General features: G+C 40.3%; 3 protein-coding genes across 4 annotated transcripts; 1 reads left to right on the top strand and 2 right to left on the bottom strand.

Annotated features, from left to right (window-relative positions):
• Positions 1 to 5,511: 5,511 nt before the first annotated feature.
• On the bottom strand, positions 5,512 to 11,546 carry LOC143322990 (transcription regulator protein BACH1-like). The gene is made up of 5 exons (XM_076734492.1): positions 11,438 to 11,546; positions 9,885 to 10,142; positions 7,624 to 8,790; positions 7,327 to 7,533; positions 5,512 to 6,693 (listed from the first exon to the last, which is right to left on the bottom strand). Exons 2-5 carry the CDS (start codon positions 10,122 to 10,124, stop codon positions 6,307 to 6,309), a joined length of 2,001 nt encoding a protein of 666 aa, XP_076590607.1. The 5' UTR covers positions 10,125 to 10,142; positions 11,438 to 11,546; the 3' UTR covers positions 5,512 to 6,306.
• Positions 11,547 to 11,661: 115 nt separating this feature from the next.
• usp16 (ubiquitin specific peptidase 16) lies at positions 11,662 to 17,428 on the bottom strand. Of its 2 annotated transcripts, XM_076734490.1 has the most exons (18): positions 17,133 to 17,428; positions 16,858 to 16,924; positions 16,578 to 16,768; positions 16,389 to 16,492; positions 16,184 to 16,296; positions 15,830 to 16,062; positions 15,638 to 15,733; positions 15,396 to 15,526; positions 15,204 to 15,291; positions 14,595 to 14,676; positions 14,373 to 14,464; positions 14,235 to 14,288; positions 13,916 to 14,083; positions 13,116 to 13,800; positions 12,759 to 12,853; positions 12,481 to 12,567; positions 12,219 to 12,366; positions 11,662 to 12,130 (listed from the first exon to the last, which is right to left on the bottom strand). In XM_076734490.1, the coding sequence occupies exons 2-18, from the start codon at positions 16,916 to 16,918 to the stop codon at positions 12,009 to 12,011; spliced, it is 2,550 nt and encodes an 849-aa protein (XP_076590605.1). In that variant the 5' UTR covers positions 16,919 to 16,924; positions 17,133 to 17,428; the 3' UTR covers positions 11,662 to 12,008. The 2 variants fall into 2 exon arrangements, with proteins under 2 accessions (XP_076590605.1, XP_076590606.1); XM_076734491.1 differs by lacking the exon at positions 17,133 to 17,428 and having other exon boundaries at positions 16,858 to 17,048.
• Positions 17,429 to 22,258, top strand: rwdd2b (RWD domain containing 2B). The gene is made up of 4 exons (XM_076734486.1): positions 17,429 to 17,975; positions 18,072 to 18,139; positions 19,235 to 19,603; positions 19,702 to 22,258. The coding sequence occupies exons 1-4, from the start codon at positions 17,763 to 17,765 to the stop codon at positions 19,952 to 19,954; spliced, it is 903 nt and encodes a 300-aa protein (XP_076590601.1). The 5' UTR covers positions 17,429 to 17,762; the 3' UTR covers positions 19,955 to 22,258.
• The last annotated feature ends 2,192 nt before the right edge of the window (positions 22,259 to 24,450 follow it).

Below are 24,450 nucleotides of genomic sequence, written 5' to 3'. Positions count from 1 at the left end.
CTGTCATGCATTTAAAGCCATTAGTTAAAAGGGTTTACGATGTAAAGCAACCAATCATAGAGCAGTTTAGATATAGATGGCCCCTGGATTCAGTGTGTGTACTTAATTCATCACACTGGCTGCTGACAAACGCTACAGGCTCAGCAGTAGCTTCTTGTATCCCTGAATCACCTTTCTCTCTGCCTACTTTCAGCTCTGATCAGGCCCATAGTCACCTCACTCAGGCTTAGGCTTGTAAATAACATCCTCATTAGGTAGTGGATTACAAACACATAGCGAACACGCCTGGTTTAAATGTCTGCAGGCCCCGTCACACAGATTAGAAAATCCTGCAGATGTAATGAAATTCTTCTTCCCCCAAATCTGACAGATAATACTGAGCCTTGCCTGTTTTGTCTCTGCATTATAGGACTTTGCATCACATTCAAGATGATGTGAGAGAATTTCAGGTTTGAAATAATTATGCCTATGACTAAGGACTGTTGAGTGGGACTCATAAACAACAATCATTACCTCAATTTATAATCACTATGTTTTTTTTACGAGATGTTTGTCCAGTGCCACATCATAAATACCTACAGTGAGTCAGTTAGCAAATGGAAAAGGTGATTGTGATCATTGCACTGATGCTTTTTGAGATTTTTCTTGCATTATACGTAGAACATTGCTTCAAAATGATGCTAATTTGGATGCGAACGCCCAAATATTTAATGAGAATCCAGTGTTAGTGTTGCATTCATCGTCAGTGGAGCAGTAGGCACATAATGACACTGATGTTTTCAGTGGCTTGTTAGTATCACTGGAGAACAGATTTTAATATTCAAACATGAAGGTTTAACTGTTCCTTGCCACAGCTCTTACACACTTGAGTGTAAGATTTTAATTCAGACTGACTGAGCGTGCTTGCCCAAAACCAACAATAACAACAACAACAAAAAAAAGGAGATGCTTTCATTTTGACATGAAATCAGGACTCAACTGTGCAGACTTGAACTATTCAGGTACCACCAGCGTGTAGAACAGAAAAATCAGACCAGAGAAGTTTACAATCATTTGGAACTCCACTGTGAATGTGTTTTTCAGTCCAATGGATGCTTGATTTTTACCACAACCTTTCAGTGTTGTCTTTTTTTAACCACACTTTGCTTCTACAACTTTGTCCAATGTCTATCCTTTTTTACAGCTGATTCCTTTCAGTGCTGTGATGGAGGACCTGGGTATGTCAAATCCAAGCAAAGGGCAGGGCAGGATTACACAGTATGTTCCTTCACTGTACAAAACACACCTTAAGAAGAGGAACAGACTGCACCTCTCTAGAGTAATGGGTTTTTAATTCATTTAATTTTAATTCTGTTCTATTCATTAATATATATTTATTAATAAAGATCAATCCCATATGCTTGTAAAAACCTAAAAATGTTAAATTGTTCATAGAGTCGCACTTTCAAACACCAGCAGAAGTGATTCAGCTGAATTGCACAAGTCACCTGGTGATTATTTGACTACAACCAAGGACACCGATAACAGATTGTAACTGATGTCGCACTTAAGTGAATCAGCTACTGAGCATGTAACTGTTAATTCTGGACAAGACGGATTCTCGCTGTCCAGCTGCCACTTAATAATGTAGACAAACATTACAAAATGATTTCCATTGTACTCTGTCGACACCAGCACACATCAAATGCACGATTAACCCACATTTTAAGACTGTTTGAGGAATGATGGCTTTCTTTAAACATTTTTTCTGCACTGCTAAGCTGAAAAAAATTGACTGCTTAATCTGACTTTCACAACAGCGAAGCTAATTAAAAACCAATGTACTTGGCAGAATGCAGGCATCATTCTTGCTTTTCTAGTTAGCTCCTGACAATGATAAATTCTGACTATTTCCCCATGAGTGGTTAAGTAGTTGTTCTCTGATAGCGCATGACTTCTTTGACAGATCTTGTCCTGAAAGGCACTTTTTCCTTGTGCTTTTAGTGTTACAAATGCAACACAGTCAGGACTGTTAAGAAAACAAGTGTAAATGTAATCTGTCACTGTACAACCAGCTGTTAGTTAATCTGACAGTTGCAGACCAGGGTGCTAGCTAGCTGGGGTCGGCATGTCCCCTGGTTTCTCTCATTTCTCCGGGAGATTACAGTATTATGGTCTTCATTTATATAATCCTGTCAATGGGATACAGCCCCCTCTCAGCACTACCCCCAAAATGAAGTTCATAGTGACTGCAGCATGTAATCAGTTAGGATACAGTAGCTCAACAGCTTATAAGATTTATGTTGTGTTGCAAGAAGGTCGTGGACCTTATGCTGCAATTCATTATACAAGTATTGTGTCTTTCTCTAGGATTTTGACCCCTGCCAGAGAAACTCTTATACCATACGGATGTCCACTCCTCAGTTCTGCATTCAGGGGTCCATGACACAAGTCACTAAAGTGCCACGATTCTTATTTAAATCAAACATGATGTATTCTTGCAGTCCATAAGAAGAAATCTAGAGGCTAATCGACATATCAGCCTATAATCTGGTGTTTACAGAGGTGAAGACCAATATCATCATATCAAGGATTTTAGTTTATACTGTTCTGATGTTCCAACAATTGGATTGTTTTTTTTTTTTTGTTTTTTTTTGGACAACTCATGTTTGTCTAAAAATGAAAGTGGATATGGAAAAGTTATTTTAGCAACCACAATCCTGTAATCCTGCTTGTTTAACAAGACCTACGAGATAATGTTTGAATCTGTGGCACCAAAAGAATGAGTCAGTCCAGTCAGCTCCATCACACTGAATCATGTCAGTTTTATTAGCATAGCATACATATCCTCTGCTTTAGCAAATCAACTTCCAGATGTTTTAATTTCTAATCCTTGTTTTCCTCCTCACCTCCTGTTTCCTAATCCTTGCTACCTAAGTACTGTGGGGTCTGTTTGTCAGAGGATAATGACTGGAATCACAGTGAAAAGTAGGTAAAAGGGACATACATAAACCTTTAAAATAAATACAGTCATGAAAATAAAAGACTGGTTATTTTATTGACAGTAACTTCAGTCAATTCAAACTGCCAAAGTTTCATTCTGATTAAAAAAATAATTTCAATGAAATAAACGAGGGAGGTGGAGAGAAATGACAGAACAAAGTCAGAGATCAGCCAGATTTTTGGTTAAAAAAAAAAGGAAATATAGGCTCTGACACAGAAGATATGTGAAGACAGATACAGAGTTCAAGGGGGCTTTGCATTAATCTCACGTTGTAATGACAGTTTAAGGTTTTGGTATTCTGATGAATTCCAGGATTGGGCTTAAACTGCTTTCATTTTGTTTGCTGGTCTTTAATCTTCTAACCCTGCGTTCTTAATCAGAACTCAGAGCAGGTTTTTAATCTCGCATGAATGAGGCCGAGGATTATAGGCCTCTGACCTTGCCATGCTGCACAGCTGCTTCCTCCTCAAATCAAGTTTCTCTTCCTGTGTAGCTTGGAAAAGAGGATAATCTTACTTTCTGCTCTACAATGCTCCAAAATCCAAACTCTGCATAAAAGACACAAACACCGGGGAAGAATCCTAATTTTTGAGAGGGAATTTCAGAAATGGGCCCAATTCATAATGCTTTGGTATTTGAAGGTGATGCCAGTTTTGACAAGTATCGATGTGAGGATTTTCTACAGAAGTGTGTCACGACAGCACAGGGAGATGATATCTTATCTCTGTGGCATTATCATCATCTAATCCTTTTGACTTTTAGATGCAACACCACTTGTTGAGTTTAGAGTCGCAGCTTTGTGTGTCAGCGTGTGTGTGCCGACTTCTCAAAGATAGGTACGAGTTTTATTATTCGGCTCAGGGCTGCGGCGTCATTACCGCTTTAACCTTAAGGATTGTTCTGAGGGAAACAATGCGATTGATTTTTCCTTCAGTGTCCCCAGGTGATCCAGCAGCTATTTGAAAGGACATAAAACAACAAGGGACGCACTGCTCAACCTCAGAGGAGCAGAGGATTCGTATCCGAAGACAAAAACATCTTGACAAAGTAGCTTCTTCAGTTTTAGCTAGTTGTTTACAAGAATAAGCATCAAAAATAATCATCAGTTGAGGAATGTGGCTAATAATGAACTAGTACGCATCAGGATCAAGCAGCTTTTTTTTCTGGTTTGTAATTACCTTTGTGTACCTTATGCTTTGACCTGAGGTGACTTACATGTGCTAAAAACAATGCATAGTCTGCATAAGAACTAGGTTGCTGTGATCCAAGTGAGAGGGTGAAAATGACATGTGGAAACAGCTATCAGAATGACTATCTTTATTCTTTTTAAACTGATGAGGATGATACAGATTGTTTCACAGCAGCTGTCACTGAGAGGTCTTTGGAGAGCAGCCTAACATGTGCCCTGCTAGTGGCTAAAGCAGTGTTTTTGTCAAACGGGGGCTCCAGAACCTCTTCTTACTTGTATATCTGATTTACTTCATACTTCTTTGTGCTACACCTCACCACAAATGTCATACCTACACCACCTATTGGTACCAAAAGTGTCTGCAGCAATGAAGGAATACAGATGTAGACGTGTCGATCTCTGCCATTTAAAAGTGACAAATATCTGCTGCTTTTTTGACATTTGTTGTAGTCAAATGATGCTACAATTGCAATTAATTTGTTTTTAGTTTGTTTATGTGTAGGCTTTTTTTCTTTTGGTGGCACAGGTGATGTGTAGAACTGATTTAATGACTGAAAAGCTTCTCTTTTGCCAAATCTGCAGCCTACTAAACATGAATGTTGTGAATAAATAGTCCTTTCCATGACATGCTTTGCTTCTTGAAAACAAAAGCAACATGTGAGGCTGCAGAAATAAGTTTATTGAAATGGAAATCCCAATCATTTTTAATCTAAGAAATGCAGAGTATTAAACTTTGTATATTATTTTTCACTGATTTACAATTATAAGTCTGGAACATGCTTTGATTAGATTTAGCTTGCGAGGGCCTGATCTCACAATCTACAGTATGTTGAGTCGTATAACCTTTCTTTTTCCAGTTTCCTGTCTGTGGAGCCTCTGGGTACCTTCACTCTTTCCATAGCCATTTATCAGCCTCATCGAAATCTGCATTCAATTTCAACCCTAATTTAGTCCAGTCTATAGTTTTCTGAATGACGCTCTGGATTACTGTAGACCTCATAAATCCATGTTCCTCGTTTCAAGCTCAGGGCCAACTTTCTTTCTGAATATCATTTTAGTGTTGTTGTGTGTCCACCTGTGCTGACTGAACAGTCTTACATCAGCTAGAATCTACATGTTTTTTTACTGGAATTTATGGCTCAAAGTTTACAAAACTTTTGTGACTTCGAGCTCTGAGGTAGAAGGAGCTGTCATAGTGTCCTAGTCTTTCAATTAAGAGTCAGCAGAGCTTGTGAGGTGAATAGAGTTGTACTTCCATCTACTGGCCAAACTGTGGTACTGTGCATCAACACAGTGGGAAATATTCCTACTTTGTGTTAGTTGAAATAAAACAGTGAATGCCAAAATGTTCTTTATTTAAATCTGTAATCCATGAAAGCATTTAATAAGAAATACTTAACATGAAGACAGACCGAAATGTAAGACAATGCCATCAATAAGGGTTCTGGGTTAATGTGCAACAGTGCTTGAGTCAAGAAAATTCTATACAAAGACTGCCTTTATCTTTCTGTTTTCATGCTATACTACTGCATAAGGCACATTTTGCATGTATTTTGCAAGTAACATAAATCTTATGTTCCTCTCTAAAACTTCAGACACACTGGAACCATTCGTCAAACATTCATTCAAACTATGCACTGACATTCAAATAATTGAGAACTGATGTTAGCAATTGCTTGTAATCTACTGTAAAAAGTTGTGTTAGTGCTGTGCATATTTAATCAAAGAATCAGCATAGTGGTGGAATAATACAGTATGAGTCAAGATTACAGTGACTGACAACTTAGCCTAAAATAAGAGAAGTATCTTATTTTCATAGCTGTGGGTATATGTGTGCGTAAGGAGGGGGGTTGGGTGTGCATCGAGAATTATTTCAGCCATAAAGGTCAGGTTATGAGTTTCCCTGAGAAAAAAATTTAAGAAACGTCCTCCAAATTTACAAATGGGAACATTTTGGAATTACCTGAAAATTGTCTGCAATTTCAAAATGAATACTGGATCCTGTGTTTACTACAGTGAAATACATATTAGAAATACAGTGAAGGAAATCTGACATTTATCTGTCACTTTTAGATACTGATACCAGGCAGAAAGTCATTCAGTGAAAGACAGGCATATCTGTCCCAAATGAGGATTATAGTATATTGTTCATGTCCAGACAGGCGCTGAGCAGAGATGCGGGATCAGGGCAGCTCTGTGGAGAACCAGCCTCCTCTGTCTGTGTGCTGGACTCTGGTGCAGCAGTTTGAACTGAGCCTGACAGCAGCTTTCTTGGGTCACAATCTGAAGAAGAACTTACCATTTCAATGGTGATCTGGGACTCCTCATCTTTACCCACAAGGCTAGTGGAAGAGATGGGTAAGTCTGGTGAGGAGAGCTTGGCAAGAAGCTGCCAATGGTCCTGATCAGAGCCAGACTCGATGCTGACACTCTTACATAACCCGCACAGACTCTGCCGCGTCTCCTCCAGGTTTTGCTCCAGCTCGGTTTGTTCGTCCAGCAGTCGTTCTTTCTCACTTTTCTAGAGAGATAATGACAGTAAGGCTTATTCACTTCTTCGAGTCCTTTTCCTTTTCATTTCAAGACAAAAACTCATAACTGAAGAGACGGTAAAGGGTCACTCAATGGAGCTGAGCCAATATTTACTCATTAGTCTTCATGGTCCTGTCTCAGTTTCTTCGTTCATTCTTCTCACCCTTCGTTTCAGTTCTTTCGTTAATCTACAGCATTTAACACAGTTTCTACAGGTGAATCTACACCCAAGTTATTTGACCCTGCTGGTTAGCTGTGCATCAAAGGCTACCATATTGGTCTCTACTGATCTATGTACATTTCTAAACTCTTATCAGCAGCTGTGACAACTGCAAGCACATTTTATGTAACAATGCTAAAAGGCTTTCTTCTCGTACCAAAAGCAAGTTGTGTTACAATATTTTGAATTGTGAAGAATCCCTTTTTAGTAGATAGGTTGGGGCTGTGCCAGAAACGTGTTCAGGAAAATAAAAGTCATTCTATCCACCTTGCTGCAGTTCAAACTGATCACCACTAGATGGCAATAAAGGTCACAAAGTCCATGTAGATCAGGAGAGACAGTAAATTCAATCATATCATGTTTAACATGTTGAGAATGCTGGACAAAATAAAGGCAACTTACTAGTTTTTTGATTTCACATTCTAGCTGGTGTATGCTGTCCAGTTTCCTTTTTCGACAGCGCTGTGCGGCGACACGGTTTTTACTTCGTCGGCGGACATCATGGACAAACTCCAACTGATCCTGGGTCAGGTTATGATGTCTCAGAAGCTGCTGGAAGGCACTCCGGCTCAGCGCTGTGATCTGCTCCACTGGGAATGGGAGCTGAATCTGTAGATCACAGGGTTTTTAGGAGTTAGACTATTTACCTCAACATTTCCAACCATCAATAACCAAACATTAGCTGTGTATCACAATGACCTCTGCTGCTCTTTTGTTGTTGGCCTCAGTATCTCCATCTGTGTCCAGATCTGAGTCGTCCCCAGAGTTGAGTGAGGAAGACATGTAGGGGCTCTTCTCTGACTGGGACAGGCTGTCATTGCGTGGAGCTGGGTCATCACCTCTCTCAAGCTCATTGAGGAAGGGACAGTCTGCTACGCTGGAGCTCAGGTCCAGCTGCTTAAGCCAATGAAAGTCTGATGCTTTTCCCAGATTGTTTTGGTCCATGGGATTCAGGGGGAGTGGTTGAGCCTGAGATGGGCATAGGTCAGACCAAAATCCCTTTGCCAGATGTTCAGCCACCTCCCTCTCAACGCTGCTCCTCTCCCCAAATCCCTCCTCATGGCTTAGAGCAGTTAGTGTCGGGTCTGAGAGATCACCTGCCATCCTCTGTTCAAGGCCAACCTCACTCTGCTCTAATAACTCACTGCAGTCTCCCGCCCCTGATGTGTTGAGTGGACATGAACGGGGGTTACAGCTGGTTTCAGCACCAAGCGTCTCAACAGTCTGTTTAACATCGCTGCCTGCTGGCTCAATGAGTTCTGGCGGATTCGCATCCCCCGGAGCTGACAGCTCACAGGGTAAGCCACAGTCTGCCAAACTCAACTCACTTTGATTACACACATCTCCTATTTCTAAAACGTCTCTTCCACAGTACTGAGAGGGGTGGTCTGCTTTGTCAGATTCTGGGCATGGCAAAGACAGCATGGGGCATACACCATTTGCTGATAACTCCAGAGATAAGGGGGCCATTTGCGGGCCGCAGTTCTGCAAACAGAAGTGTTCTTCCCCGCTGTTCGTCTGACCCTGTGTGCTCTGAGGACACTGTGATGGGAAGTCAGTTCGTTCATCACCACTTGAAGGCACTGAGCTGTGTGACTCAAATGATTTTGGTTGGCTGCTCACTACACTGGAGCCAAAGCTGGCACTAGGATCCTGGCTCCGACAACAAGCTCTATGCCTGACCTCCTGTGAAGTTCTTTTGCCTTCAGAAAACTTTGGAATGAGGAAATCAAAGCACGCGGACTCCAAGTTATGAAATCCTAAAAACTCAGCACTGCGGTGAATGGCATGAATATTTTCTTTGGTGAATGGCAGCTTCGATGTGTAGGCAAATTGAAGCAAAGGTTCAAACCCCTCAACGGTCACCTGCAGGAAAAAGAGACACGACAAACTGGTGAGGTACAATAAAACTCACACCACTGTAAATTATTATAACAATGATAAGAATGGTGACCAGCTAAAAAGGAAAAAAATCTCACAGTAATGACAGACAACAATATAAAGCTCAGTGGGTATATACACACACACATATATACATATACATATGTATATACATATATATATGTATATACATATGTGTATATATATGTATGTGTGTGTGTGTGTGTGTGTGTGTATATATATATATATACATATATATACATGTATATATACATACAGAATTAGAGCAATGCATAAGCAAGAAGCTAAGCACCAAAGTTTCAGGCCTCTATAACAGGAAGTCATAGCTCGTTAAAGGCCAATGTGAAGAGACAAGTTTTTAGCTTTCATTAAAAATATTTAGCGAGCTGGCTTCTCTTTGTTCCAGAGCTTTGGACGACTAATGGACAACTGACAAAGGCTGCATCCCCACATTTCTTTTGGCTGTTGCTGGCAACCTCCAATAAACCAGCAGCAGATGACTGCAGTGTTCTTGAAGGCAAATAATGAACAAGGGATTTAGCGATGTAGCTTGGAAATAGCCTATTAAGGGCTTTGTATACAAGGAGGAAACAATGTGCGCACGGGCATGAGTCACATTTCAGGAGCTGTCAGTCACGCCACACAAAGTTATCTACTGCTGGAAGGAAAATAAAAATCGCACTGTCTGCATTTCACACTGCAAATCCCAATTTAGTTTTGTTTAAAAACTTTTGGGTGTCTGGTCTTCCACATATACACTACATGTACAAATACTACAGCTTTGTTAAATGTCATGCTACATTTTAGCCATTCACAAAATTAACATGGGCGTTTGTAGATGAGCTCCCTTCTTTTAGGATACCAAAAGTGCATTATTAATCCAAATTTACTGGTGACATGATGAGTGTGTTCAAGTACAGAGCTTCAATAGTGGCACATAACAGTTACTATTTTCTTGGTAATATAACTGTAACTAACAACACACTCATGCAGACCAGGTATTTTGAAGTGTCAGTTTTTGCCCAAAAAAACCTTCAGCTGAACAGCACGACACCAACCTCATCAGACAAGGTGATGATGGGATTCTGTCTGGTGACACTGGTAACCCTGCTGTGAAAATATTCGCTGCAGGAAGCCAAGACAGAGCAATGGGCCCGAAAACTCCTGTTTTCCACCACCACCGTCACATCGCACAGTATGTCCTGCTGCCTCTGGTCATTCAGACACTGGAGAACGTGGGCGCTGTGCACTGCAGACTGAAAGGTAAACACTGACATGCGAGGAGCTTGGAGCGACATGGTTCTTACAAGCTCAGCCTGTGTGACAGAGGGAAAAAAGTATAATGTCAAAGAGGAAAGAGTCACAAATGCATCACGATCACAAAGCAGTTTGTCAAAATAAACCTCATGAACTGATGGAAAAGTATTTTTAAAGCAAACATGGCAAAAATTCATGCGTTCCTGCTTTCTGGTTTTCTTCCCTCCTCTATGATAGTGAGTGAAACTAAATATCTTGCCGGTATGTTGAAACAAGACATTTGAAGGCCTCACCTTGGACTTGCATTGGGCATGTTTTACAGATTTTCGGAACCAAATGACTGATACAATAATCCACAGATAAATCAATAATGAAGTGATCATTCGTTACAGCCTTAGTGGAGTCTGTCTTTAGCAGGACGTACAACACTGCACTGCTATGTAACACAATCACATGCGGCCACCAAGCACATTTTTATATTGACCCTTGAGGTCTAGAGGAACATTTCAAATAAGTCACCTGAGATGGTTCATTATTGAAATACCTCAAAGCATACAAAACGGGAGTTAATGGTCAAGTAAATCTACTGCAAATGTACTTCTTTTACTGTCTTTTCACCTCAGGAACTTTAAGCTACTTAAGTGATATTATTGTTATGAGCAGCAGATAAAGCCACAGGACAGTCAGATGACCTATCCTTATGCAAAAATTCTGACTGTATCTTCTCACTTAAGTAAGTTATTGATAAGATAATAGTTGGCTACATTATATATTGGAACTTTGTCACTGATTATTATTACAGGTGATTACTGTTGATCATCCCGCTTCAGGTACAGCATGCTCCATTGCTTCTGTCTGACTTCACGTAAGACAGACATATGTTTAGTTAAGTAATTTATGTTAACACTAAGTTACTGAGTAGGATGAAGGATTAACTAGTCAGCTGACTGACAACATTTTATTGGCCAGCTCACAGTTAAATGCCAGTTTATTGCTGATCTGGTAGAAGCTCTTTAACTTGGGGAGGGGGGGGGCAAGTTTAATATGCTGATTCATGTTAAGCCAAGTTACCCAACTGGGCCTGGCGGAGAGGCGTAAGTGAAAGAGAAACATCTTAATTCAAGCCAAAGACGTCACGGTACTAAAGGCTGATAACATTTTATTAAGATATTAACGTAACATTAATGGTCGATGTTGTCCATACGGAAAAGCTTTAAGCTAGGCCAGACGGTTAACGTTAGCTATTACTGTTGCGAGCGAACATGTCGATCTGCTGTTTGCCACAATCTACGACATTCAGAAACATTAGCTTTTCTTTTAAATATTCATTTTAAAAGGCCAAATGTTCACTGACCTGCTATGTCAGCTTGATAACACTGCCATTGGTAAGTTTTGTGTAGACGGTTCTGGCCATCCGGAGCGTGACTTTCCTTTCGTCATGTGACGAACTGCTAGCACTTACTGCGCATGCTCAGTGAGAGTCAGAAAGCCAGCACACATGACAGGAGAAACTTTGCTAATTCTGAAGAATTTCATTACATGATATTGATAAAAATAGACATAAATAGTTTTTACAAATTACTTTTCCACAACTTTAATTTATCCTGGAATTATTTTTGTTATATATACAAATCCAATATCACAATCTGTTCAATGTCCACCTTGACTCTCCATTTTCACACCTTGCCATTTTCAAATGAGTGTGAGAAACACACAGCTGTTCTGTTTAATACTTGAAAGTGTGACAGCACCGTGGTGAAAATGCCAACACTGTCAAAATGTCCCTTCTGTAGAAGCAATATAATTTCATCACAGCCCAGTCTGAGTCAATGTCAAAATGGGCCAAGGTTGGTCAACTCGTTGAAGCTGAAGCAGCAGCAGGTTGGTTTGTTGTTTGGATTTCCTGAGTAGTGAGGATGGCTTGATTACAGGATTCTTTCATAGAAGAGGAGGTAGGCTTGGCAACTCTGGACTTTACTCTCGCTCACAGGCTGAACGCTTGTGTCGCTGATATGGAACCAGGATCCTCTGGGTGGCCCTGTATCTCCTGAAGGGAAGTAATGATTTAGTGGAGACACTTAAAATATTAATACCAAGTTTATAATTTATTGACTGTCAAGCCTGAGTACACCTACCTTCTGCTGCAAGTCCGTTGGATGAGGATTTAGGGCACTCAGGTCGTATTTTCACATAGGCTGTGTAATGACCCGACCTCATTGTTCCACTGTGCTCTACAATACCGTACAAACTGTACAGAATCTGAGTATCTCCCTCTGTCATGTTCTGTTTGGAGACACCTTTTTATTAGTGCTCAGGCTACAACAAAATATTATACATTCATAAATAAGCCCATATGATTAATGATATTCAATAAAAGAATTTAATCCTAATATTTACCTTGCATTTAACCCCACAATAGGGGGCTAGATCCAGTATCAGGGGGAACTGCACATGTCTGTTCACTTTACAAATACTGTATCCATTCTAGAGGAAAAAAAGAAAAGCGATCTAATTTAAATTCCATTAAAACAAGTGTTTCATTGCCTTACAAAAGGCATAAAACAAAACAGCATGTCGTACTCTTTAAATAGCTGCTTCACAGCTGTGAAAACAGCTTAGCTGACAGTCAGCTGGATCAGAAGTGTGAAAACACACATTTTCTTCTACTGTTTTACCTGTTGAAATCTCTTCAAATGAAGGGTAAGCACTGGTGGGGGAGAGGAAATCAGCATTTGCTTCAAGGCATCAGTGTAGATATTCTTCTTGGATCCTAAAGGAAGCACAAGTAAAGATGATGTACTTAATTGATCCTCAGATAAAAAAAAAGAGTTGCTTAGTGGAAAAGAAGCAGCAAAACATGAGAAAAACAACCAGAGATATACAATTTAATTGGCTTCTTGCCTTGATAAAATTACTGGATTTATAACGCTGTACTGCACAATGTAGATGCACATGTTGAGGCTGTACAATTCAAGAACAAAAGCTTATCAACAATAGGTCAAATATGATGATGGAGAGAACTTCCCCCATACCTCCAGCTTGGTCTTTGTTTGGCTGCCGTTTAGTGCAGGTGACACAAAGCAGGCTGTTGTTCTGCGTCAGGGTTTCCACTTCTGTGAACTGGAAAAGGCATGACTGCACTGAACACTCCTGTTTCTCAGGGGCCGTCCTGTTTGCCAGGGTGTGGAAGGCCAGCTCTGGGTCCTGATTCACTACAGTGTACTCTTTAGCCTCCAGTGGCTCATCTTCACTCTCCATGACTTGATTCACAGCATCAGGGTCTTCTATGAAGGCGTCTTCCAGGGTTACTTTCTCCATTTCACTCACCAGCTGTGTGTCTTCTTCTCCTTCCTCATCCACGTCAGATGCTTTGTCATCGTCTCTGATGCTGTCCTTTGAATGCTGCTCCCCTGACAAGACGGTAAAACGGTTGCTGACCGATGACGTGGCAGATGAGTCGCAGTCAATCACTGAATCCTCGTCCTCTTTCTCCTTCATATCCTGGAGTGCGTCAAGATTCTTCAGGTTCTGTTCAGACACACTTATTTGTGCAGGATTTCCTTCACTCAGTGAGGCTTCTTCAGGCATTTCACTGTCGGCATTTTCACCATCCTTTGCATCTGCAGTAAGATCCACCTGCTGACTCTCTGTGTGGCTTGGAGATGTGAGACTGTCCAAAGTGACTCTGCCCTCAAGCTTCTGCTGCCTCTTTTGATGCTGTAGGCCAAGACCAGTAAACAAAACAGACTATTTCATTTATTCTGCACAATGATTAAACACCCATCCATCAAAAAGGTGAATTAAGGTAAAGGTGAAGGTACAGTCAGTTCACCTTTGCTTGTTTCTTTGCCTGCTTTTTTGCTTTTTTCTGCTGGTACTTGCTGCCAGCCATGGAGGGAATGTCATCGTTTCCGTTGGTCAGAGCAGGACTGTTTCTGCCATCCTGGCTCGACTCACTGGTGTTACGAACTCCTTTTTTCTGGTTCTTCTTTCTGTATGCCTGTAAGAGGTGGTTACAAGAGGGCACATGCATGTAACACAAATAAAACATGAACAAATGATGTCCCAATGAATTGAATTGAATTGAATTGAACTGAACTGAAATGAATTGAACAAGTAACAAAACAAAAATACACTAATAAGAGTTTTACCTCATCAGCAACAGGAAGGGAAAGATCCAAAAACATCTCTGTGACTACAGACACCTGTAAGTGCAAAGCAGAGGCCATTTACCTTGACATGAACATGAAACTGACAGATTATCTTAAATGTCTGACAACAGCACATACCGTTTTACACTGCTGGCACATTATAGTGCTGGTCATTTCCCCTCCAAAAATGTAGTCAACAAAGTTTTTTGGAAATCCATTTTTCTCGTACTCTGAAATCAGAACCTCATTGTCAGATGGCCACTAATAGCTGTGCCAAGTATGCTACAGTATGATGCAACTTTTTCTTTTGCTCACTTAACACTGACTACAAGATATTTCATTTATAGTCGGTTTACTTACCTTTAACTAGTGTTTTCAGCTGTTCTCCATCTGTGCTTTTTCTGGATTCTTTCAATGCCTCCATGATCCCTGAGCTTACTCTCTGTACAGACAAACACATTCATTAATTAATTGTGGGTGATAAAAATAACATTTTGATAAACCAGAGGAGGAGATCTTGCAGATATAAAATATACAACACTTTCACAGAATCTCAATCATTTCAGCCTCTTAACACTCTTATTACGTTCTTCTAAAACTTTTGCTCTATGAAAATTAACCAACCTATCAAAGTAGGTTTCTGGGAAAGCAAAATCTCTAAGGTCATTAAATGAGAGAGGGGGGGAAGCTATTTAGCCATGATTCTTTGCATTTCACACATAACATGTCCTCAATTTGTGACTAAATTTAAAGTCTGAATGACTTGCTGCCAATGGAACTGAAATAAGAAATCTACTCTCAGTGCATGGTGGACTAAACTGTAAATCAGCTGGCTGTTCTGATGTCAATACAATGTACTGCCATGCCACATTTGCCACTTGCAGGGGTAGAGTGTCCTTTTCAAGTGTAAATCCTTCACCACTGGGATATACTGTATTCAGAGAGATTTGCCTAACACTGAATGCATACTTTGATCTCCTCAGCTCGCATCCCATCCAGAAGATAGCGCAGCAGCTCCTGGCTATCTTGCTGCTGGAATCCTTTGAACCTGGCAGCCCTGCAGAAAGGAGACAATGAAAAAATCTCAATGCAGTGATGGTAGGAGTACATTTTGAACACATCTTTAGGCTCAGTTTCAACTGAACTTGTAGTCACACTCACTTCTTACAAACTTGTGAGAATAACTCCCGTGGTGTTACCACACCCTTCGTGGAAACCTGGATCTCATTCAGTAGTTGACACATAGCCAAAGTAAGAGATCCGGGCTGCTCCAACTGCACTCCAATAGGCTCCTGCAATCATAATAAAAACATGTTTTTAAGAAATAAACAGTGCATTTTAGGCAGGATACATCTATCACCTTACAGTTAAAAGCAAACATTTTAAGAATAATGGCAACACACCAGATCTGATGAGGCAACAGGTCGAATGTCAAGACTCATTTTCTCTTCTGTCACTTTGCTGAGAGTCTGTCTTAAGAGCTGTGTTTGAGAGAGATTCTGAAAAAGACAATGACAACAATTAATAGAAACTTCAGGATTCGGGACAGCTGTCATTTTAACTCAAGACTAGAGTCCTATAAAGCACAATCCTACCTGAATAACTGCATTAAAGAAACACGTGTTTCCAAGGTTGCTCAGCCCTTTGACTGAAATACCACCAATGTCTTCAGATGTGCCAGACTTTTGTGACTTTCCAACACTCTCTTTTTTGCCATTTTTCTTTTGCCGGTCCTTGTTTTCTTTGTTCTCCTTATCCTCACTTTCCTCTGTGTTTGCAGAATCTGTCTTCTGCTCAACTTCCAGCAAGCCGTCTTCCTCCTTCACTCCTACAAAACCAAACAGAGCATGGTTATAAAGACATGCAATTCCAGTAATAGAGTTTAACTTAAAAAAAAAAAAAAATCTCTCTCTATATATAGACACAGTTAACTTTCCAATGGGACCTACTTTTCTGCGGCCTCTTTATTGACTCTGCAGAGGTTTGTTTTATTAGGTTGTTCACCAGCTGAGCCAAATGTCCAGTTCTGGAGTACTGGACCTCATCATCACATATGTAACACCTGGAAGTTAGGCAACATAAAAGGAAAAATTACTTCTCATTTCAAACACAACTTAGGTCTAAATAATTAGCACACCACAGCAACGTACTCACCACACACTCCAGCTGTCCAAACTAATGACCAGGCAATGTGGATCTGACCGTGGAGTCTCATAATGTTTGATGGCGTGCTGGTTTTCAGAGTTTCGTCCACATCCCTTTTAGAAAAGATGAATACGGTCATTTAGCGAAACGTCACTTCATCCACTGTCAAAACCTGATAAAAGGTTTGATTCAACTCACTCTATGGCCGCATTTCAAGCACATCCACACCCCTGCTGTTTGTTGCTCCACTTCAGGGTCCTGCTGCAGACTGGTGCTGATCTTTTCTTTATTTTCTTCATGCTTACAATCCTGACACCTCGTACAATCAGAATTCAGTTTCTTTAGAAGAGTTTGGTCTGTTCCTTTCTTTATGTGTCTGCAGGATGGACCTATAGGAATAAAAAAAAAATTGAAATAAAACACAAAGTGGCCTTCCACATGTTGTCATATGCCATGAAGATAATGATATATTCTTTACCTGTTAGGTCAATTTCTTCATCCTCTCTGGAGCTCTTGTCCTTCCCCCTTTTCTTTCCCATTTCCACCTAACATTAAGCACAGGTACAGATGAATGGAAATCAGACTTAAAAGTAGTCTGAAGTAACGTTAGCTTCGGCTAATAGCTACATGAGGTTAAATGCTGCTTTAACACAACGCAGTACCAGTACAGTCAGTGGCAGTTCAGTCAGTGCCAGAAGCAAATCAGTAACGTAACATTTAACTATGACCTTCCTCGTGGTCCAATCAACTTACTGTCACAAAGAGCCTAATTTCTTATCTTCAGTTTTCAGTTTCGTTTACTTGGTGTGGATGAATTCACAAATTCAAACATAATTCACTTTGTTAACTAACTGCAGCAGTACAATGTTAGACTTTATGTAAGAAAAGGGTCCTACAAAGTTTCAAATAAAACAAAATAATAAAAAAAAAATCTCTACGCTGATTTGGCAGAGAAATCCCAGCTGACACATGGAGACAACAGAGGAACAGAATACGGCGGTGTCGCTGTTTCTGTTGGTCGGTACGTGTGTTTCCTGTGTGCGTCTCTTAAAACGGTCCGAGTTGAAACAAAGCTCGACAAGCTGGAGTACTACACCAGCGGCGCATTTACCTCAGACATGCGGGTGTGCTGCCTTTTCAGCTCATTCTGTATAGCTTCTTTGAATGTATCCAGATAAGGTGACGCGTTTAGAAAGATTTAAAGCGAGTTACATTTTAGTAGCTGGTAAACGAACAGTATGTCAATCGTTAGCCGATTTGTAAATGTCATGTGGCGTAACGTTAACTTAAAGCGTCAATATCCTTGAATGTGGAGACAGAGAGCGGTTTATAACAGGGATTGCTTACGTGTAATACTCCCGAAGAGCATTTGCCTTTACCAGCATGTCTTACTTGGAGTGGGCAGAGTCTCAGCTTGCAGAGATAGAGCTGCTGACAAGCATGTTTCCCACCCAGGAAGAGCTGGAGATGACAGACCAGCTGGCACTCGCTGAGCTCAGGGACTATGTGGAGTGCTCAGATTCAACAGACAGACCTCCACCTTCCAGACCTCAGTTTCTCATCAAACAGAAGCTGGACAGTTCATTCATGGAGAGGGTAACCGAACAACTGGTTGTCAAGATGTGTCATTGTGATTTTTAAGTATGTCCTAAATCAATTATTTGTCCCGTCTTTTCTTGTTGCTCCACTCAGACGGATGTCATTTTATCCTGTGCTTATCCATCCGAATATCCCAGTGTCTTACCAGAGATAACAGTCAGGTAAGCCATTATCCATTTTTGATGTGTACTGAAGGTGATAAACTCAACATGTGCGAAACAAGACCTTACATAAGTAAATTACTTAGTTTATAATAATTATGAACTGTGCACATAATTTTTATTCTGGAAAGCAATGTTGCAAAACTGCAGCACAGTATGATCATATAATCCAATGTTAGGGAGGCCAATAGAGACCACCGACTGGATATAAAGATTTACACACACTCAGTGTAGGGATTCGTCTGTGTTGTGATTGCAGGCTGTCCCAATAGAAATATTCCATTTTAAGGGTCATGTGTTAATAGCATCCGGTAATGAAATGTCTAAGCATCTCCTGCAATTTGAGAGCTCACAGTACTGTAACATTTCCTTCAAATTTCCATGTAAAGCAGACATTGATAACTCAAGCATGCACATTTCAACATTTCATCCCATGCACCCTGCAGCAGGAAGCAGGGGCCTGAGCTGCAAAGAGCCAGAAAAGAGGCCAAGAACGACAGTGTAGCTGGTGTGGTCTAATGATGAGCAGCAGACAAATGATACAGATGAAAACAAGTTATGTGGCAGTGGCAGAATGTAAGAAGTGATTTTCTACTGTTGTTGGAAAATAAGAAATCTTATGGATGAATAGAGCCAGCATGCAACTTGCTGTACGTCTGCTGATGAGCAGTGGGAATTGCAGCTTGAGTGATATATTGAACAGTTTCTGGTTTATCCTCCTGTCTACCTAAGTTAAGAGGCCTGTATCTGACACAAACCATTAAATCTAGTTTTCATAATACAGATAAGTAAACTTATAGTAGATGTAGCAGCGAAGAGATTATATGCTTACCACAATGCAAAATACTGCAGCAGCAGTAAAGAAATAACACACCTTGTAATTTTCCTCTAGAAAATATTGTATTGGCTGAAGTCATTCATATTGATCAACCTCCCGAAGATCTGTTATGGTTATTTTGTGCAATGTCATAGTGCAAATAAGCTTCTTCAGGATTTCAACTAGAAGTTTTTGCTTCCAAGGATGAAAACTTCCAGTTCCAAAGGCCTTGAATCTTCTCTGAATCCATCTTACAGCATGTTTTATTCGTGCCCTAGGTGTACTGGTCTGAACAGGGCCCAGCAGACACAGCTCCACACAGATCTCAACGCATACCTCATGGAAAACTGCCAGGGGGAAGTGTGTGTGCTCTCCGCTGTGGACTGGGTGAAAGACAACCTGCAGCTCTTCATTAATAAAAGCTTATCAGCAGCACCGGCTCCAAAGAAAGAGTCTGCCTCTCCGTGGCCACAGGAAGTGTTCAGCCGACTGTGGATTTACAGCCACCACATCTACAACAAGGTGAAGAGGAAGAACATCTTGGAGTGGTCCAAGGAGCTGGGCCTGTCAGGATTTAGCATGCCTGGGAAGCCTGGTATTGTGTGTGTGGAAGGGCCTCAGCCTGCCTGCGAGGAGTTCTGGTCCAGGTATCTTAAGTGTTGTTATTTTTAGCAGCTGATGTCACAGCCAGAAGCCTGCTGAGGTGCCAGGTTTATTATTTTCCAAACTTTTTCCCATTTCACAGAGTCAAGGTTCTGACATGGAAGAAGATCATGATTCGACATAGAGAGGATATTCCCCTTGATCGTGAGGTTGAGGACAGCCAGACTGTTCAAAGCATAGACTCCCTGCGCAAATTCACAGGCTTTGAAGAGGCAATGTTTGACCCCCATGGGAACAGAGGTAATCACATGGACCTTGGGCAGCTCTACCAGTTTTTAAATGAAAAAGGCTGTTGTGACATCTTTCAGATATATTTTGGCATTGAAGGGAGGTAGTGGTCAGGCCTAGAGAATAAATATACATAAGGGAGCTGGTGCCTTGTCATTGAAGTCACTTCATAAGTGTTTACTTAAAAATGTAAATGCATTCAACATTGTTTTTCGCTTTGTCTCACGTGCAAGCCCACAAAAGTATTGTGAGCATATGGTCAAGTGTCTGACAAACTGAAGTAAATGAACCACTTTTTTAAGACCTTCACTAGAATAAAAGGCAGAAAGAACATTTCTGCAATTTGAGAAACAGAGTCCTCACACGTTTTAGCTAATGGGCATATATTTCAAAACGAAGCACTAAAACGATGTTTTTCTTAGAGTTTTCTCAAGGACCTCAGTTGTATTTGCAATTTTAATACTCCTGCATGTGCCGCAGATCACACCTTGCCCTAGGTGGTTCTTTCCTCAGATGGCACCACTGTGTATTACTACCAGGCTATTATAGGATTTTCAGGTCTGATACCACATTAATAATTGGACAACATAGTCAACAACATGCGAGATATCTGTTTATGAAATCTGTTGATTTTCCTCTTATGAATTATAGATAACACAACCGTGGAAAGTCTCTCTCCAATTTTCTTTGAGTGATTAGTTTTTAGATAAATTGTGCATAATTGTGGATTACATTCTGGCAATTAAAACATGCTCTTATTGAACATGGATCACATTTTAAGACACCAGAGTTCAGACGTTAAAATTAAATGATGATTCTACTGAAAATCAGCATATTGTACTTTTGGTATCGCCTTTTCACCAGGACTGTGGCACTAGATCTGTGTTAGACGACTTAGTGTAGTCCAGGTCAACGTAGAGTTATATGATTTAAAGAATTTACAAGGCCGCTTGAAGATGAAGCCAAAGACAAATGTTCAGTAGTTATTGGAGTGAATTTACTTCCAGATGTGTTTGGTCTGCATTGCCCAGCAGATGGCATTCTATAATCAGAGTTGGAATGTATGACATCCATAGATGTGACCTGCTATTTCTGGATGTTTATAAGTTTAAGAGCTGTGTCACGAAAATTTAAGCAGTGATTTGGCCAAAAACAATTTCAACTCTTATTTGGATCAAATATGAATATTATTCTCGCTCTGAAAATATTTAATTTTCATGAATCAATAATACGGATGAAAATGTCCTAAAAATTTTCAGAGGAGAATCTGTGACCTCGTCCATTTCACAACAGGAGGACATGAACAACAGCGAGACATTTCTTTGTAAAAGCTGTACAACAGTCCTCTACGTTGTCCTATTTGTGCATCTTTTTAACGACGCTGTAGCCTTGTAAAGCACATATCCAAGAACTGTGAACTGATTGGAGATCTAGAGACAGCCACGAGGCGAGGCTGCTCTTCCTGATTTGAGTCCCTGTCCCTCTTTTGTCCGCTGGTGGTCCTGGTGCTGGTGCTGTTCTTTCCTGCCCCTCCTGATGTTACCGGTTCTCGCTTTGCTGTCAGATACAGACTCCAGACAGATTTCTAACCTGCCTCTTCAGAGGACTCATCAGAGGAATCTGTCTTTATCGCGGGGAGCTCGACCCCCAGGTGCAGCTCCAGCTTGTCCCTCAGGACTTGAGTACTCTAAATCAGGATGAGCAGCCTCTTCCGCCTCCTCCTTCTGTGTTTGTGGGTCTATTATCCCTTGTTCATTTAGACTCTGAATGAGTCGGTTGATACCTTCATCATAACAGCACTGTGTATGGCGATGACTAAACAGAGGTCCCGCCTCTAAACAGCCAGGATTGATGCAAACTGGCTTTAGTTTATTTTTACTTCTAACTTGATCACCGTCTTCGCTGTGGACAGATTCGTCACTGAAGTAAGGCTACAGAACAACCAGTCAGTATTTCAGGGAATTCCTTAAAAATTAAAAATTAAACAAAAATACATCAAACACGAGCACTAAGTGTTCATAAAGCAACACCTTAACGCACAAATGAATCAAATAATTTAGTTAATATTTAGATGTATTCATTACTGGATTAAAAATGCGCAAAGCTTCTCAGTCAATCAGTATTTCTGCCTTAATACTGCTGAGCATCGCGGGACTCATCTGTGTAGTGTTTGGATTAGCTGGACATCACTCGATATGCCATCGACTGAGCTGACACCAATCTTGAAGAATGTGTCTTTTCTAAACTTAAACATCATCTGTCGTGATTTACTGTACCAATTTGTTTCATTTCTTAATAGCTTTGATAAAGCAATGACCAATGGAGTATGAACTGCCAACTTTTGTTAAAAAAAAAAAAATAAAAAATCAGTTGTAAAGGTTTTTTCAATAAAGGATTTGGTTTTTCTCCACATTTAAGTTGCTGCATTCCAAGCGCATATGACTTTGAAGATGCTTCATTGATTTTCTCTTTCATTCTTTCACCGAGTCTCTTTAGTTCCTCACTGCCATAAGTGTTTAACAGTATACATACCGAACAGCAGAGGACAGTCCTAAAGATTGACTTGAAGTGTGTTGAGGACTGTTTGACTTACGACTCACTAAAACCTTCTGGTGCTCTTTTTCTTACTGTTGCACGCTGTGAATGTCCTCTTCCTTCAGTGCTTGGCTAAGTGAACTAATGAGTGGCACTTATGATGTTCCAGTAAATGATCTTGACATCGCCACAAATGGCTGTAGTTTTAACTAAAGCCATGATGGATCTCTGCCGTGAGGTGTGAGTATGAATAGCTAAATGCTGACATACCCCAGTCAAAGACATCAGAGCTTCACTGCTGATATCTACCTGCCAGATGTAAAGATAGTAAACATGTTTGTTGCGGTATACTGCTCAATGGAACAGTGTTATTGACCTGCACTGCAGCTACAGCCATGGTGCAAGTCATCAACACTACCTCTGATCAATAAAGGTCAATAACACCATAACAGGTCAAGTGACCACTCCTTAGTAGCTATATGATCTTCTTTGTTATGGTCACTGACCTGCAGCTTCTGTATTCTCCATCCTGACTTACTGACAGATTAACAGTCCAGTTGAGGTTGGACCATGGCAGACTGAGGGAAAAAAGCACATCAGCTTCTGAAACAATTAACTTTGCTGTTGGAGACTTTGCCCCCCTTACATTATTTCTGGGATGTCCTGGTTCTCATCATGGTTTCTCATCATTGACTTTCCACAGATGTATTCACGCTGCATGTTTGATGCAATGAGCTATCGATCACGTAGCCTTCATTTAATGAGTCAGCCTATATAATCTGTAAAAAATACTGTACATTTTTTGAACGTTTCCTCCTCTAGAGCAGTGTATGATGCATGGTGCTTCTTTATGACTGATGGCAGCTATAGATGCAGTCTGCACGGCTTAGACTTAAAAGAGTTTCCATGCTGCTGTTTTTGAACCTCGTCTGTTGTTTGACCTACTGGACCCGAAGCAGCATTTTGAAGCAGAACAGGAACATTTAATAAATGGTTTAAAACACACCATAACGTAGCAGTAAGCAGATTTAAGTGTATAACAATGGACACCTATAGGTGGAGGCTTTAATGTAAAGAGACAATGGAAGAGAATGTGTCCCCACAGGAGGAATTGCTGAAGTTCTGTACATTAATAAACACTTGTTAAAATATCTGTTACAACAACATTTTAGTGTTATAAACCATTTATTACATGTTTGTATACTCTAAATCTTAACTAAGTGGATGTAAAGTTTTATCCCCATATTATCTCCCCACTATAGGACTGCCTCTGAGATGGCAGAGGAAATAACTTGGCAAATGACTGCAGAAATCCTATCCTTCCTTCTTGCAGCCCATTCTGGCAACTCTTTGCAAAAATCATTTTTACTTTAAACTTCACACATGATTTACTGGTATTTTCCTTTTTTTCCATCATTTCAGACAATAACCCAATTCTGTAGGTCTATTGAACTGGTGATGCATATAATTGAATTAGTTTTGAACGTCACAGTGAGGTATTTCAACACAGGGATTTCATCATGTCTCTATAGCTGGCACTCTTTCACAGAGCCAAGCTAATATAAATAGTATTGTTTTGAATTACTTAAAGCTGCAAACACTGAACAGAAGGTTGTGATAGTATTATGATGAATTTCCCAACTAGAAATCTTCAAATCTTCCCAACTAGAATTCTTCTACTCCACCATAGCTTCATCTGACATTATTTTCTACCTAACATGAACAATATTTATTGTTCTTTGAGATTATTGCAAATAATACAAATAATCCACAGTTAAAACTGTACAGACCTCTTCTGGATAAGCATTAATCATAACATGTCTTGCTTAGATGTAGCACAGTCGTACTCTAGCCCTCCACAAGTTATTTTGGAGCATTAGTTGTGCTGTGATCTAATAAATGCTGTGACTTAAGCAGTTAATTATTTTTATAATGAAATATAACCTCCTAACGCAGCCAATCATGTGCACAGTTTTTCACTTCATTTTTGTAAGATACTCCATAATGCTGTTAATTGAATATATGAGGAACATATTCATCTATCAAACACTTGAAGTTCAGCACTGAT

Source organism: Chaetodon auriga, chromosome 7, assembly GCF_051107435.1.
Source record: "Chaetodon auriga isolate fChaAug3 chromosome 7, fChaAug3.hap1, whole genome shotgun sequence".
Taxonomy (NCBI): Eukaryota; Metazoa; Chordata; class Actinopteri; order Chaetodontiformes; family Chaetodontidae; genus Chaetodon; species Chaetodon auriga.
The sequence above is the reverse complement of the archived record's forward strand: the minus strand, read 5'-3'. Positions and strand labels throughout refer to the sequence as shown.